This window comes from Biomphalaria glabrata, chromosome 2 (genome assembly GCF_947242115.1).
Source record: "Biomphalaria glabrata chromosome 2, xgBioGlab47.1, whole genome shotgun sequence".
NCBI classification, from domain to species: Eukaryota; Metazoa; Mollusca; class Gastropoda; family Planorbidae; genus Biomphalaria; species Biomphalaria glabrata.
Window position 1 is genome coordinate 18,151,510 of NC_074712.1, and position 16,121 is coordinate 18,167,630.

At 36.4% G+C, this 16,121-nt stretch overlaps 1 protein-coding gene across 7 annotated transcripts in view; it reads left to right on the forward strand.

Annotated features, from left to right (window-relative positions):
* Nucleotides 1–351: 351 nt before the first annotated feature.
* LOC106056249 (cholesterol transporter ABCA5-like) overlaps nt 352–16,121 on the forward strand; it is a 41,111-nt gene continuing 25,341 nt past the window's right edge. Inside the window, exons 1-8 of one of the 7 annotated variants that reach the window (XM_056019526.1) lie at nt 352–833; nt 5,263–5,363; nt 8,389–8,518; nt 10,773–10,937; nt 12,110–12,329; nt 13,921–14,033; nt 14,717–14,937; nt 15,626–15,977. In XM_056019526.1, coding sequence (XP_055875501.1) covers nt 5,362–5,363; nt 8,389–8,518; nt 10,773–10,937; nt 12,110–12,329; nt 13,921–14,033; nt 14,717–14,937; nt 15,626–15,977 — 1,203 coding nt within the window. In that variant the 5' untranslated portion in view covers nt 352–833; nt 5,263–5,361. Of the gene's footprint in view, nt 834–5,262; nt 5,364–5,441; nt 5,461–6,495; nt 6,626–6,969; nt 7,347–7,729; nt 7,756–8,388; nt 8,519–10,772; nt 10,938–12,109; nt 12,330–13,920; nt 14,034–14,716; nt 14,938–15,625; nt 15,978–16,121 lie in introns of those variants that run through there. The other 6 variants (XM_056019527.1, XM_056019528.1, XM_056019531.1 and 3 more) reach the window with 6 other exon arrangements.

A 16,121-nucleotide genomic window follows, 5' to 3' on the forward strand; every position in this document is an offset into this window, starting at 1 on the left:
TACCAAAGGTTTCCAAATACCCTCAACTGATTACCCCACATAATCTGTGAGTACCGCAGGTATGGGCTTATCTCACGGCAGAACAAATATGTAGTTACTAAATGTGCTGTTATCTTTTAAATATCATTTGTGTCCTTTGTTTATTTTGCCTCTCTCTCTCTCTCTCTCTTTCTCTCTCTCTCTCTTGGACCAAAGTTTAGCCATATCTTGGTTGAGATATGAAAACATTCAACTGGCTGTCTCGTGCAAAGCGATCTCTTTTCGTGAAACTCCGAGATGTATTACATTATTGTTCTTACATTTTAGACTAGAGATATCAGGCTCTAGATATTAGTAGACGTGGTTATCCTTGACTAAAGAATTTTAGTATATTATTAGATTATTAGTATATCAACCGCGAAAACAAGAAAAAAATTATTTGTAAATTCTTTGTCACTTTCAGATGAGACTTATAGACAAATATAGAACGCCAAGGCCTTCACCTTATAATGTTTAAGATTAAATGTGAATGATTAGGTTTCTTTGTAGGCTAATGTTCACGTGTGTTTGCTCGCTTGTGTGACTGTGTCTACATAGTCATCGTCATGTGTGTGGGAGATGTGTCTTAAGACTGATTACACAACGGACGGTCGTATGGGGATATTTCTTGAGACTATATTTAGAATGCGTCGCGTAATGTTTAGGTATAAGAGTATATCTGGAGTTAAAAATACAATAGAAGTCTTATAATGTTTACATTTAGGTGTTTTAAGTAGTAGTGTGAATTCTTTTTCATGAGAAATGTTTAGTGAGCGGGAGTAGTTTCTTAAAAGTGAAAGTACTATCTAGAACTGGTGAGCATGCTTCCTGTGATCTATTGATTGGAGTTACCAGGCGTCCGGCAAAAGGAGGGCATGTCCTCCTTTTGCGGGATATAAAATCTGAAAAAGTCCGACTTTCACTTTGATGTTTACTGTAATATCATTGTATCAATGTATAAAATTCAATAATTCAAATCTTCTGGTTTAAGCACACACACTCACACAAACTCACAAGAAACAAAAAGTGCTTTTTTTTTTTTTGGAGTCTGTATTTGTTTTTAAACCTGACTTGTTATGAACATTTGTATGAACAAAGACGGTGAAAAGAAACTTTTGATATGAGTTTCTGAAGATCATTGTTCAATTTCATTTCTGCATTCCTGGGTATAATCTGATCGTTGACCGGCGAGGGCCGGTTAATTTACTTTATATGGGACAAAAAAATCTTTAAGTTACAAATCCATGTTTGAATATTAACCAAGTAAAATGACATTACTACCAAACATTCAAAAATCTTTTTTTTTAAGTTAGTCTCTTTTTGTATCTTTTTAAAAAGAACCTTTTAAAATCTAGATCCATATATCGTTTTCATGAGAGACGTAGCGTAGGCTATATAGCAATATTGACTTCAAACTTTTGGAAGAAGATTCTTCTGGACTATCTTGTTTTGTTTGTTTGTAAAATGTTTCGGATGTTCCTTCAGAGTTGAAGATAGTTTACTTCCTAGACCAAACCTCCCGCAGGACGACGGGGGATGGGAGCGGGCAGGATTTGAACCCTCGACCATCGAAAAATCCGAACGACAGTCCAGCGCACAAACCGCACGACCAGGCAGCCATCCTATCTTATATCAGAACGGTCTAATTTATCCCGACTGTGGTGCAGCTTTACGTAGTCGACTTTTGCGTGACAAAAAAAAGGTGCAAGACATGAACTTTAATTTCACACGTAGATGATGGTACGACTATCATGTCCAATACTGACCTGCGTGCAATATGTGTAGTTTGAATGTCCATCGAATGTTATTATTGGCCAATGCTGCATCTTTCTTTATAAGACTAAATTTGAGATGCGTATTGGTCGGTCCTACCCATTTTTAATTTAACCTTTTTTGTACATATGCTCTTACTATGAGAAAAGTGCGTTGTCGACGCCAAGAGAATGAATTTCGGAAGCATTGTAAAATTATCTACAAAACATTACGCTATATCTGGATTTTTTTAAAAATCTAGCGAAATACTGCACTCATCTTTAATCTTCGATATCGAAGACAATGCCTATATATATATAATATATATATTGTTATAAACCTGGTGGTGGCACAGATGGGGGTAGTGGTGTGAGTGTAGTCAGCCGACGCAAATCGCCCCAGGCCAGCGCTAGACGAGCGGTCAACCGTGACGAGTTACAACGGTCAGCCGAGACGAGTGTCAACACGGCGGTTCGGGAAGGATCGACGGCGGTTCGGGAAGGATCGACGTCGTGAACAGAGCTCAGGAGCGTCACGAGAGTTGTAGTCATCTGATCACCTGGAAACGTCGAGCGGCGTTCTGTCCGGTTCGAGAAGGCCAGTAGGGACCCTATATAAGAGCGGAGGTGTCGCAGTCAAGACGGTCGAGAAAAGGGGCTCATTACAGCAAGGTTCACAGTAGGGGTTCAGAGCCCGGTTCACTACAGTCCGGTCGACTACAGCACAGTTCAGCGGTGTGGTTCTGTACGGAGCATTACGACGGTTCAGTGCGGAGTACTGTCAAGTACAGTTGAGACGACTGGCGTCTTGATCTTGGTCTGCGATCGAGTCCGACACAACGAGCCTAGTGTGTGAAGTCAGTCCTGAACTGTTGAACCCAGTGCAAGCCCGGAACGAGACGGAGAGGCCAGTGCAAGAGTTGATACTGCGGAACGGTGTTATCGGAGAGATATTTGTACAGTGTACGTGTTGCCAATTGTACAGTATTGGCTGTTATTTATTGACATTAAAGTGTTACGTTACTTTGAAGCCCTGAGTTGTCAAGTTCTTTAAGTTGGTGGTGTATGGTGCAGTTTACAGAGAGCCTGGATAGTGAGATTCGTAACACTGGTGTCAGAAGTGGGATCGGATCGGAATCGGATTGGATCGGATCGGAATCGGATTGGATCGGATCTACTATGGCTCGTCTGAAACTGCTGTACGAACTTGAATTCAGAGAACTGAAGCAAGAACTCCGTGATCGAAATCTGAAAACGAGCGGAAATAAAGAAACCTTACAAGCACGCCTCCGAGATGACATTTTGGAAGAAAAAGAAGATCCGGACACATATCTTTTTGAAGTCGAACCTAACTTGCTGGAACAGATCAATTCCAAGATAGATGCCATGAACACCAAGATAGCCGCTATGAACCAACGCATACCTGCTGTGGAGGAGAGAATCATCAACTCAGACGTTCGTTCAGATGCTAAAACCAGAGAGAGGAGCCTTGTTGGTGATCACGAGGACCCATTGAAACCTGACGAAGCTGTTGAGAGACATATGCAAGTCGAGAGATACCAGCCAGGTCCGAACCTAACAGACGTTGGTTCAGCTGCCAAGACTGGAGAGGAAAGTCCTGAAGGTGGTAAAGAGAATCCAAGGCAGTCTGACGTTGACGTTGATTGACATTTGAAAGACGAAAGTCATCGACAGGGTCTGAAACCAACAAGCGATTGGCCCGATACTGAGACGAGAGAAAGAGGTCCTGATGGTGGTGAAGAAAGCCGAATGGAGCCTGAAGCCGAAGACGAGGGACCTTTGCACGAGGAGTGTTACCAACCTGCCCCACGAGCATGCCCTCCAGACAAGGCTGAAGATTATGACCTGTCCCACAATTCCCCGCCCTGTGGATTTGAAGCCCATCCCAGTCCTTCTTCGCAAAGCCCTATGAAGCCACCTCTTTTGCCAACGATCTTGGTATCCCCTGCCCTTTTATCCTATACCTCTCCATGTGTCAAGTGGCTGTCCTCGGTACCGACCGACAAAAGAGCGATGCAACCACAACGTCACTGCAACAAGACGACGATCAACTGGAGGAAAAGAAGAAGGCGGCGTTTGCGTAGTCCAACGTGCATGGTGATTCTCCCAAGAAATAACTGCAGCCACATGAAGACCAACTGGCGGAGAAGAAGAAGAAGGCTACTTTTGTTGAGTGCAACGTGGATGACGATGCGACAACGACATCGATGCAACCAGATGAAGGCTAACTGGAGGAGAAGAAGAAAACGTTTTCTGAATTCAACGTGGATGGCGATGAAAGCACGACGTCCATGCAACCAGGTGAAGGCCAATTGGAGGAGAAGAAGGAAGCGACCATTGCTGACTGCAACATGGATGGCTCCATCAAGCTCAAGAGGCAAGCCAACTGCCACTGATCGACCCCCGCCTGCAGCGATGAAACTTTACAGCCAATCTCATGATGTTGATTCTGTCCGGGACGGACAGATCTAAGGAGGGGGCAGTGTTATAAACCTGGTGGTGGCACAGATGGGGGTAGTGGTGTGAGTGTAGTCAGCCGACGCAAATCGCCCCAGGCCAGCGCTAGACGAGCGGTCAACCGTGACGAGTTACAACGGTCAGCCGAGACGAGTGTCAACACGGCGGTTCGGGAAGGATCGACGGCGGTTCGGGAAGGATCGACGTCGTGAACAGAGCTCAGGAGCGTCACGAGAGTTGTAGTCATCTGATCACCTGGAAACGTCGAGCGGCGTTCTGTCCGGTTCGAGAAGGCCAGTAGGGACCCTATATAAGAGCGGAGGTGTCGCAGTCAAGACGGTCGAGAAAAGGGGCTCATTACAGCAAGGTTCACGGTAGGGGTTCAGAGCCCGGTTCACTACAGTCCGGTCGACTACAGCACAGTTCAGCGGTGTGGTTCTGTACGGAGCATTACGACGGTTCAGTGCGGAGTACAGTTGAGACGACTGGCGTCTTGATCTTGGTCTGCGATCGAGTCCGACACAACGAGCCTAGTGTGTGAAGTCAGTCCTGAACTGTTGAACCCAGTGCAAGCCCGGAACGAGACGGAGAGGCCAGTGCAAGAGTTGATACTGCGGAACGGTGTTATCGGAGAGATATTTGTACAGTGTACGTGTTGCCAATTGTACAGTATTGGCTGTTATTTATTGACATTAAAGTGTTACGTTACTTTGGAGCCCTGAGTTGTCAAGTTCTTTAAGTTGGTGGTGTATGGTGCAGTTTGCAGAGAGCCTGGATAGTGAGATTCGTAACAATATATATATATATATATATATATATATATATATATATATATATATATATATATATAGGCCTATATATATATATATATATATATATATATATATATATATTGGGAAGGAATAACTTGAGGATGGCTGGTGACATGATAATTTTATGTTATTGGGTAACAAACACCAACTCTAGCGACGCCTCTGTAGCTAGTATAAAGCATATGGATTGCTGTATCTTTCAGTTCGTGACCTTCACCTTAGAATGAGCCTGCTTCTTTAAAACCTCTCAAGTCAGAAGAAGTAAACACTACAGCGACTATTACCAATCCTGTTTTTTAGTGATGTAAGTAGGCTACTCACGTTATGCCAAGCACAGAACTCGGCGTTGTGGGAGGGAGGGGGGAGTTCAGGGAATGTGGGACTTTATCCTAAACGATAAGGTAGGCTACTTTTAAAAAAACAAAACAAATACAATATTATTTACATACATGTATAAGTTGTTCTATACGCTTGTTCTATGTTAACCAGGAGCTCCTATCGCTTCTTCGTCCCCCCCCCCCCTCTCCAAAGCCAGTTCTGTGTTTCACACTAATTGCATTGTGATATTTTAAAATCTCCCTGCTTTGATTTCAGCAAGTTGTTACTTTTTTTTTCTTTTTTTTTTAATTCGACTCATTTTATTAGCACTTTTAGACATCTTAGCTTAAGAATATTCCAGAGAAACTTTCACCAAGCTTTATTCACCATCAAATTGTAATTGAGATGACGTTTGATTGAAGCCCTAGGCCTATTGGTATTTTAGCTCATCGGAAAAGGATTAGGCCTACACTTTATTTGATCGAATTTTGTCATCTTTCATCTCGGCGAATCTTGATGATTTCGCCGTGCGATAAGCAATTGCCTTTTTTAACTTTAAGCTGCTGTTCATTCGGGTATCACCCCTTCCTACTCGGTTTTAAAGCTATAAAAATTAGATCTAAACTAAATCTAGATCTTATATGGTTCGAATTAGTGACCACTGAGCTGGGTGTCATCCAATGCGGCCCGCACACCCAACTGATTCTGACTGAGACAAAGTTTTCATTTTAATTATTGTAAGTCAGATCTTAATAGTAGATTTCAGAACCTTTTTTTTGAATTATTATTTATTTATCTATATTCTCATCCTCATTCTAGATCTAGTAGTAAGACCTAGAGTCTAGATCTAGTTCTATGTGTTCCATCATCATTAGAGATTTAGAGGTGAGATAGGCATACATTAAAAATATGGAACGGGAAGCAGCAAATTTAAAATTGTGAAATGTCAACAAAAACATAATGATAATCTAAATCTGATTACCATTATATAATAGATCTATTTAGACTATTACTAGATCTATTAGTATTAACCTATTTAAAAAGTTACTTTTAAAGTATTATTTACCAATTACTGCACTGTAGTTAATAATTAATAAGTTAATTCATAGTTGTTTCTTGTTACTCAAGTTGGACGTTAGTTACTACTTAGACTTAGACTAGAGTAGTAGTAGTCTAAGTAGTGACACCGTTAGTGAACTTAGTCACACTTAGTGTAACTACTAAACTAGGTTACTCATCAGTCTCATGGTATTGTTGGTAGTATAACTAAGTATAAATGGTAGCCTACATGTAACATTACTATATTATAGATCTAGAATATTGTTTATATAGTATATTATTATAGTATATATACTCGTCATACTGTAACTAGTGTAACTGTACAACTGTACACTGTCTGTAGTTGTAGTAAAAATTTATAGGTCATTCAATTCATAGTATAGTCTAGATCTAGTTTTTAGATGAGTGATGAGTAGAATAGTAGATCTAGATCTAGTATTAGATTATATAATAGATTAGATATCTAGTAGTAAAGTAGTAGCATTTTGATTGTACTGATATCATCTAAGATTATCTGAGATATCTCATTATCTATTATATAAGATAATATAGATCTACTATTACTTACTGTTTACTTACTGTTGTATTTATGTGTATTTTTCTGTTGTGTTGTCTTTATTATTATATGAGAAAAGAGTCCTTGTAATCAAAACAAATTTCCATATGGATCAATAAAGCAGTCTTAGTCTTAGTCTTAACTTTGGTGATGGTGCGGATAGGGGTAGTAGTGTGTGTGTAAGTGTAATCAGCTGGCACAAATCGCCCCCAGGCCAGCGGTAGACTATGACGAGTAGCAATGGTCCACAGTGATGACTTGAGAAGTTTCAAGAAAAGTTACTTTGGAGCCCTGAGTTGTCAAGTTTTTGTAATTTATTGTATGGTGTGGTGCAGTTTGCAGAGAGCCTGGATAGTGAGATTCATTATAATATTCTAGATCTAGAGTCTTGATTCAGTAATAATATATACTAATATAGATCTATTAATCTAGATCGAAATCTACATTTTATAGACTGCATTAATTAGATACATTGATTATAGACTCTATCTTTATCTAGAGACTAGATATCTATAAATCTATATTGTAGATAGGTAGAATTAATACTCGTATAGATATAATAACTAGATCAGTACGGGTGAAACTTTAGGCCTTTAGAAATACTATGTCTATACCCAATTTATAGTTTATTGATCTAGAACAAGATCTATGTCACAATAATCTGGAACTAGATTAGATACTGCCCATTTACTCTAAAATACTGTGGCATATGATATAAATATACATTATAAATATAGATTCCGTGTCAATCCATGTGTATGAAGTGAGTAAATTTGAACTATCTAGTTCTATAGTATTAGACTAATTTGTGAACATCATAATTTTATTATAGAACTGATTCATCTTGAAGTGGCCAAACTATTTCTCCTACATATAGACATCTGTATATTTATCTAGTGAATTTATATCTCTAGATTTGTACTAGTAAGATCTAAATTAAGCATGAAAGATAATCAAAGCTAAAGTTAATGCAGAATTAAAGAATACAATTTTTCTTTTTGTTTTTTTCATTTGATTTTTTTTTTTTTTAGAATATTGAACTGACGTATCTACTTCAGTTTGGAAAATTTAATAATGTTTAAGCAAATATTTTAATGTATCTATTTGGGGAAGAAATAAGTTTTAAATTTGAGTACATACAGAGTGTCTCAGAAAAATGAAAAGATTGGAAAAACTCTTTAAAAGGCATTCTTCTGATTTAACAATTTAGCTCTTGACTTCAGAACGTAATCTTTTTTTTCTAAAAAAATTCTACTAAGTACAACATAGAAGATGATTGATAAAAGTTTTTGTTAATTGAAAAGTCTCTATTTCCTCTTCTTCAGGCTGGAGCAACATTGAAGATGATTGATAAAAGTTTTTGTTAATTGAAAAGTCTCTATTTCCTCTTCTTCAGGCTGGAGAACAGGCAAGTTAAAATTCACCCTCTAAATAAAGCAAAAATGGCTTCCTTTTGGCAACAGCTGAAAGCTCTGCTCTGGCGTAACATACTGCTGAAAAAAAGAAATAGGCCCCAGTTGTTTCAGGTAACATCTTAAGAAAGCCTATAAAATGTATATATATGTTCTAATAAAATCATCTCTTATTGTATTCTTCTGTAAGTTTCAAAAGCAATTTACCTTAAATTTTTTTCTGTCTGTCAGGTAAAAGTTTGCACATGTTTTTTCTAACATTTCTCATTCTCAGATCAATTTAAAACTTTGCACAATTATTCATTAAACCTAACAACATGTAAATCAATCAAAAAAATAAAACAATTAGTTAATTAATTGTTTATGATTAATTATTTTTTCAAATTTTGAAATAAGGGGAATAAATGCTACTTAATGAGAGATGTGTGTATATATATATATATATATATATATATATATATATATATATATATATATATATATATATATATATATATATATATATATATATATATATATATATATATATATATATATATATATATATATATATATGGATTTAGTCCCCATATTATGTTTTGGCATGTTTTTTCTCCCACTTCCCATTGTTGGATCTAGTTGAAATTTTGCTTAATTATTTATAGTCGAAAACAATCGACCCAAAAATTAATCAATTAGTATTAATTCATTAATTTTGTTTTATATATCAGAAAGGGAGCTAAGGCCTGTACTTTTAAGATAAATGGTAGTAATTAGTGGTTATTTCCCCCTAGATAAGCTTTGGTTTTAAATAGTATTCTTTTTTCTGTTGCTTTGTGTAAAGATTAATGTAACGTTCCTGTATTGCTATCATTGTCATTGTTCATTCATTTGGTGGTAATGTACTACCATTGATTTCAAAGTAAAAACTATAAATAGATACCACAGCAGCCTATTAGATAATAGTCTCCAAACTTGTTTCAGTTTTTCATTACATTTGTTGAGGTCAAGTCTCTCTCATGCTTGGGTTTCTTTAAAATGGGTCATATTGATGATATGTGTAGAGATGGGATGTAAAGAGATGTGTAAAGATTAATGTAACGTTCCTGTATTGCTATCATTGTCATTGTTCATTCATTTGGTGGTAATGTACTACCATTGATTTCAAAGTAAAAACTATAAATAGATACCACAGCAGCCTATTAGATAATAGTCTCCAAACTTGTTTCAGTTTTTCATTACATTTGTTGAGGTCAAGTCTCTCTCATGCTTGGGTTTCTTTAAAATGGGTCATATTGATGATATGTGTAGAGATGGGATGTAAAGAGATGTGTAAAGATTAATGTAACGTTCCTGTATTGCTATCATTGTCATTGTTCATTCATTTGGTGGTAATGTACTACCATTGATTTCAAAGTAAAAACTATAAATAGATACCACAGCAGCCTATTAGATAATAGTCTCCAAACTTGTTTCAGTTTTTCATTACATTTGTTGAGGTCAAGTCTCTCTCATGCTTGGGTTTCTTTAAAATGGGTCATATTGATGATATGTGTAGAGATGGGATGTAAAGAGATGTGTAAAGATTAATGTAACGTTCCTGTATTGCTATCATTGTCATTGTTCATTCATTTGGTGGTAATGTACTACCATTGATTTCAAAGTAAAAACTATAAATAGATACCACAGCAGCCTATTAGATAATAGTCTCCAAACTTGTTTCAGTTTTTCATTACATTTGTTGAGGTCAAGTCTCTCTCATGCTTGGGTTTCTTTAAAATGGGTCATATTGATGATATGTGTAGAGATGGGATGTAAAGAGATGTGTAAAGATTAATGTAACGTTCCTGTATTGCTATCATTGTCATTGTTCATTCATTTGGTGGTAATGTACTACCATTGATTTCAAAGTAAAAACTATAAATAGATACCACAGCAGCCTATTAGATAATAGTCTCCAAACTTGTTTCAGTTTTTCATTACATTTGTTGAGGTCAAGTCTCTCTCATGCTTGGGTTTCTTTAAAATGGGTCATATTGATGATATGTGTAGAGATGGGATGTAAAGAGATGTGTAAAGATTAATGTAACGTTCCTGTATTGCTATCATTGTCATTGTTCATTCATTTGGTGGTAATGTACTACCATTGATTTCAAAGTAAAAACTATAAATAGATACCACAGCAGCCTATTAGATAATAGTCTCCAAACTTGTTTCAGTTTTTCATTACATTTGTTGAGGTCAAGTCTCTCTCATGCTTGGGTTTCTTTAAAATGGGTCATATTGATGATATGTGTAGAGATGGGAAACTTTTTGTTTTCCTTAACCTTTGACCATATGTTTCTACATTGTGTAGACATTAAATCTAACTGAACATTTTTATTTGCAGGAACTTTTCTTTCCTATCTATTTTGTGGCTATACTTGCTGTCATAAAAATAACCACCAAACCAGAGAAACAGCCAGCAATGAGCTTTCCAGCCAACAACATGAGTAGTTTTCTTAGTTACAGTTTAATAGGCCGTGTAGTCTATGTGTCGCCAAATACAACTCAGGTAAGATCTTAACCCGGCCAACACTTCTTAGCCTCAACGTGATGCCTGGGTGAAAATGTTTGTTATAGAAGACTAATAGGGAAAGGAAAAAACAGAATCCCCCATTGTTGTGCCAAAGTGAACAGAGTTCATTGCACTATCAGGGATCAAAGTATAATCCATGCACTGTTCCTCCATGGGCTGCACTGAAGATGTGGTATAAAGAATCAATTTGAGAGGGTCTCCTCAGGGTACTTGGCCTTTGGCCTTACCTCCGAAAGCTGAATGTTTCACAATATGGGCCCCTTAAAAAAATATGTCTAATAAATTATTTGATAGTTGTGTTGAAGGAGTTAGAGGAGGCTTTATTCCTTCTTTCTCTCCTAACTGACAATACCAACGTTGATTTGACCCCATTACATTAATTTTTGGTTTTATTAACTTTAATTTGTGAAAAAAGTGCATGCATTGTTCTATAATTATATACCTAATATAAAATTTCCTGATTAGATACAAAAAAACTATTGACGTTAAATCATAACAGGGTAGGGAAACACAAATGAACAAAATGAATAATTCCACCGGAATATGGAAATAATTACGGAGAGAAAGAGTTAAGTAGATTTTGCTGTGATCAGATGAGTTTTCACTAATGAGAGAGCTTGATGAGACATTCATTTCGGAACTGTAGAAGAAAGCCTTTCACTTTGTCATCTCAAAGGACAACTATTTAATGGAATTTTTTAATATGGCCAGCATACAAAATGGGGTGTTACTTTTAATTTAAGATGTCCTAAAAGTTTATTTCTAATTCATTCAAAAATTAGATTAAAAAAATAAAAAGGCTGGCTGCTATACCATAAAAGTCACAGGTTCAAATCTTGGAAGATACAGTCAAACTTTGTTATAATAAAATTAACAGTAATATTGAATTTCATAAGACTGCCTAAGTTCAATACTTACAATGTTCAAGAGAGCCAGAGAAAAAAAATCCATTCATTACTTTATTATGAAGTTGAGCAGGTAAATTGGAACTTTCAAACAACTTAAAAGTTGCTGTGTTTGATGTAATAACATCATCACAATGGTTAACAGCCTTTACTCTTCCAGGCAAATGTCTGGTATTCATCAATGCTGATTGGCTTGTAAGCATCTTTAAACACCTATAAACTTGTACTGTTTTCTTATTTCAGGTTAAAAATAGAATGGATGCTATTGTAGCAGAACTCAAGCTACCAATTTCCTACGAAATGTTCTCATCGTCAGAGGCAGCTGAAGCTAAATATAAATCAAACACCAGCAGAGTGGCTGCTGGTATCATATTCGACTATGAACAAAATCCAAACTCTTATGCCATTAGAATGAACTATAATTTTGTACCTGGCACTAAAGGAGTTTTTAACTATAACCAAGGTATGTTATAAGTATCTTAATGTCTTTAACTATAACCAAGGTTTATCATAGATGTCACTGTCTTTTTAACTTTAACAAAACTATGTTACAGGTGTTAAAATAAAAAAAAAAGGATTGTTTTGGGAGTCACAATATTAAAGAATACAATCATAGAATGTTATATGAGTTATAAAGATTAAGAAGTCAAGTAAGATCAGCTCAAACTGAATGAACAAATAAGTATTGTGTGGTCTGAGAAGTAACAACCACCTCTAGCTTTATCATTATTTTGCTAATTCCAATTGATGAACTTCTGATCATTATCTGATACATAAATGAAAACTTGTCCAAGAAAACTTTTTTGCACTTTTTCATCAAATGTTGCTATTACTTGTCAGTGTTTTACAAATCATGTTGAAAAATAAAATTACAAAAAATATTTTTCAGGGCAAAGTTTTTCATTATTCTTATTTTTGTATACAGATAAAATATTTATATTTTGTGCTCTGTTTATTAGTTAAAGGAGGCATGGTGGCTGAGTGTTAAAGCGAGACCATTCCTTATAGAAGACCTCAACACTGACATGCAGTGGGCAGTTTAGACCAATAGCTCATTGCCACAGGTCTGTACGATGTGGCAATGTGGCAACGAGCTATTGGTCTAAACTGCCTACATGTTGTGATTTTGCTGGTCAGTGTTCAGGCTTTCTTTAACAGTTGGTCTTGGTTAAAGTGCTTGACTTCTAAACCAAGGGTTCCAGGTTCAAAGACTGGGATTTTAATTTTGGGATCATTTGGGCGCCTCTGAGTCCACCCAGTTCTAATGGGTACCTGACATTAGTTGGGAAAAGAAAAGGCGTTTAATTGTTGTGTTGGCCACTTAACATACAGGATGAAACAGGGTGGAGGACACACACCAACCATGAGTTATATCAATTGTATGAAGACCCACCAACAGTGACCGAAATAAAAGAGAACAGACTACGTTGGGCAGGTCACCTTGAATGAATGTCAGATAATAGAGGAGCGAAAATCATATACAGGCAGGCAACCCAAAGGCAGACCCCAAATGCGATGGATTGATGATGTGGATGCAGATCTGCAACAGCTTGGGGTTAGGGCGTGGAGACGAAAGGCCCAGGAGAGATCTGAATGAAAGGATGTGTTGAAGCAGGCCAGAGCCCTCCATAGGCTGTAGCACCACTGGGATGGGGATGTTGTCCACTTGACACCCTCGTTAACCGTGGGCCACAGAATCAGATGATCTTTACATCATCCGCCCCATAGATTGCAAGGTCTGAAACTACTTTACTTTATGTATCAACTAAACTATCATTTGAATATTAGTTAAAAAAAAGTTTTTTTCTACGCTCTTTAATTATGTCATAATTTGCCTTGATATTTTTTTATTTTTTTTTAAGTAGGGCTTGTTATTTTTTAGAAGCAGTTGGCAGTAGCCATCACTTATCTTTATGTATATATTGCAGACATTTTGACCTCATCACTTACTTTGAGATTTATTTTCATCCATTAATATCCAGACAATCACTTTGATTGAAACAAGCACAACATTGTCATCAACAATTGCATTAAATTTTGTGTCCATTTGTCAGGGACCTGCCGTTCTGATAAAAGTGGGAGATCATTTGGTAATTGTGATGTGAACACGTACATGCACACTGGATTTACATCCTTACAGTTGGCAATAGATAAAGTTCTAATGAAAGTAAGAGTTTTCAATTCATGCTTGAATTATTAATTATTAGCCACACAAAAAATACTGTGACAATATCTTAAAAATTAATCAAGTGGAAATTTCCTTTTATGGTGCATGATGGCTAAGTTATACATTATATGACTTGATAATGAGTCATTATTTTAATTAAATGCTGACACCGTTGAAACAACTTAAGGGAGGTGACTCAACACTATACAGATTTTTATTTATGGGGAAAAAAAGCTCTAAGAAGGGGGCAATGTTATAACCCTGCCATGCACACCTGCATCCAAGCTAGTGCATAAGTTGCACACTGTTAGAGACTAAACAAAAGGATGTTTATGTCAGAAGATAACGAAGTTCGCCCAAGTCTAGAGCTTATGAAGAGGCTGTGCTCAAGGCAGACGTTGTTCTACTTGTTCTACATATTTGTAATTTCCCCATGTAAATAAACCTCTATATCGTTGAGTAGCCTCCCTTAAGTTATCACAATATAGTGAATTGAACGCTAAAATAATATTCTTTCAACAGTGCTGCATATACCATTTAAAAAATTTTCCCATTATGCTTACTAGAGTAATTTCATCCCATCAGATGCTGCATATGCTAGCAAAAACTAATTTGACTTAATTGTGCAGTAACCGTCTTTAGTTTTGAATGATTTAAATGGGCTTCATTAATTACATTTTTAGGAGCTGAAAATGAACACAACAAATCCAACAATCACGGTGCAGTTGATGGATAAACCAGAGTTCTCTCCTAATACAAATTACATCCAAACTCTTTCATCTGTATACTTTGTCTTCTCCTTCTCTGTCTTAGCCAATTATTTGGCTGTGAACATAGTGGCTGAGAAGGAAAAGAAGATCAAAGAAGGGATGCTCATGATGGGTTTGAGAAGCTCTGTATTTTGGTAAGTAATGTTTCAAAACTTTTTTTTTAAATTGTTATTTAAATGTTACAGTACATGTATCAACCTCAAGATATACATACATTTGTAAAATATGAATTCTAAAATAAATTACAGAGATATATCGTTCAGATGTTCCTGTAAAAAAGGAAGGAAAAAAAAAACACCAACATATAAATTAGATTTTAAGTACAGATTTTGTGGAAAAAAACAACAATTCAAATTATAAAGCTTTCCCATTTTAACTCATTGGTTACATTATACAAGAGTAAATAGAAATAGTCCACTTTTTGTGGCTGTTATGGATTACATTTAATAAGTGCAGCTGATATGGATTACACTATATAAGTGTGGTTGATATGGATTCCACCATATAAGTGCAGCTGATATGGATTACACTATATATGTGTGGCTGATATGGATTGCTCCATATAAGTGTGACTTATATGGATTACACTAAGTGTGGCTGATATGGATTACACTATATAAGTGTGGTTGATATGGACTGCGCTATTTAAGTAGGGCTAAAAGCTTAAGGTTTGATTACATTTCAAGCTATGTTTATATGTAATTTTAACCACCGTGTCTACAATTTGAACTACAGAATGTAATTGTAATTCAGTTCATGGCATTGACCAGTAATAATTAACATTAGATGTCTTACTCTCAAAACTTTTGGTTTCTATTTCAGGCTGTCATGGACTCTCATTTATTTGGCCATGGTGGTTGTGGCATCAGGACTTATGATTATCATCATTGTGGCTACCACATTTTTTAGTCAGAGCAACATGTTTCTCCTTTTCTTGACCTTCCTACTTTATGGCTGCTCCTTCATTGCCTTTGCATTCATGATAACACCATTCTTCAAAAAGGCCAGAGTGGCTGGAGTCGTGGCTGGGTTTTCCACGGTTCTAATCAGCTGTGTCCACCTTGCAGTCAGCCAAACCAGAGATGAGGGAAGCTATGATGCCAACATCCCAGCAGCTGGTCAGTGGTTGATGTGCCTGTTTTCTCCTATAGCATTTTCAACTATCATAGATCAGGTAACATTCATTGCAAATGAAAATTTGTTTCTTAAGATTCAAACTTTTATTATATCTTATTGTACACTTAAACTTAATTTGTTTGTTTAAATCTAATTGTACACTTAAACTTAATGGTCTGGGCCTCAGAAGGTATAACATTTA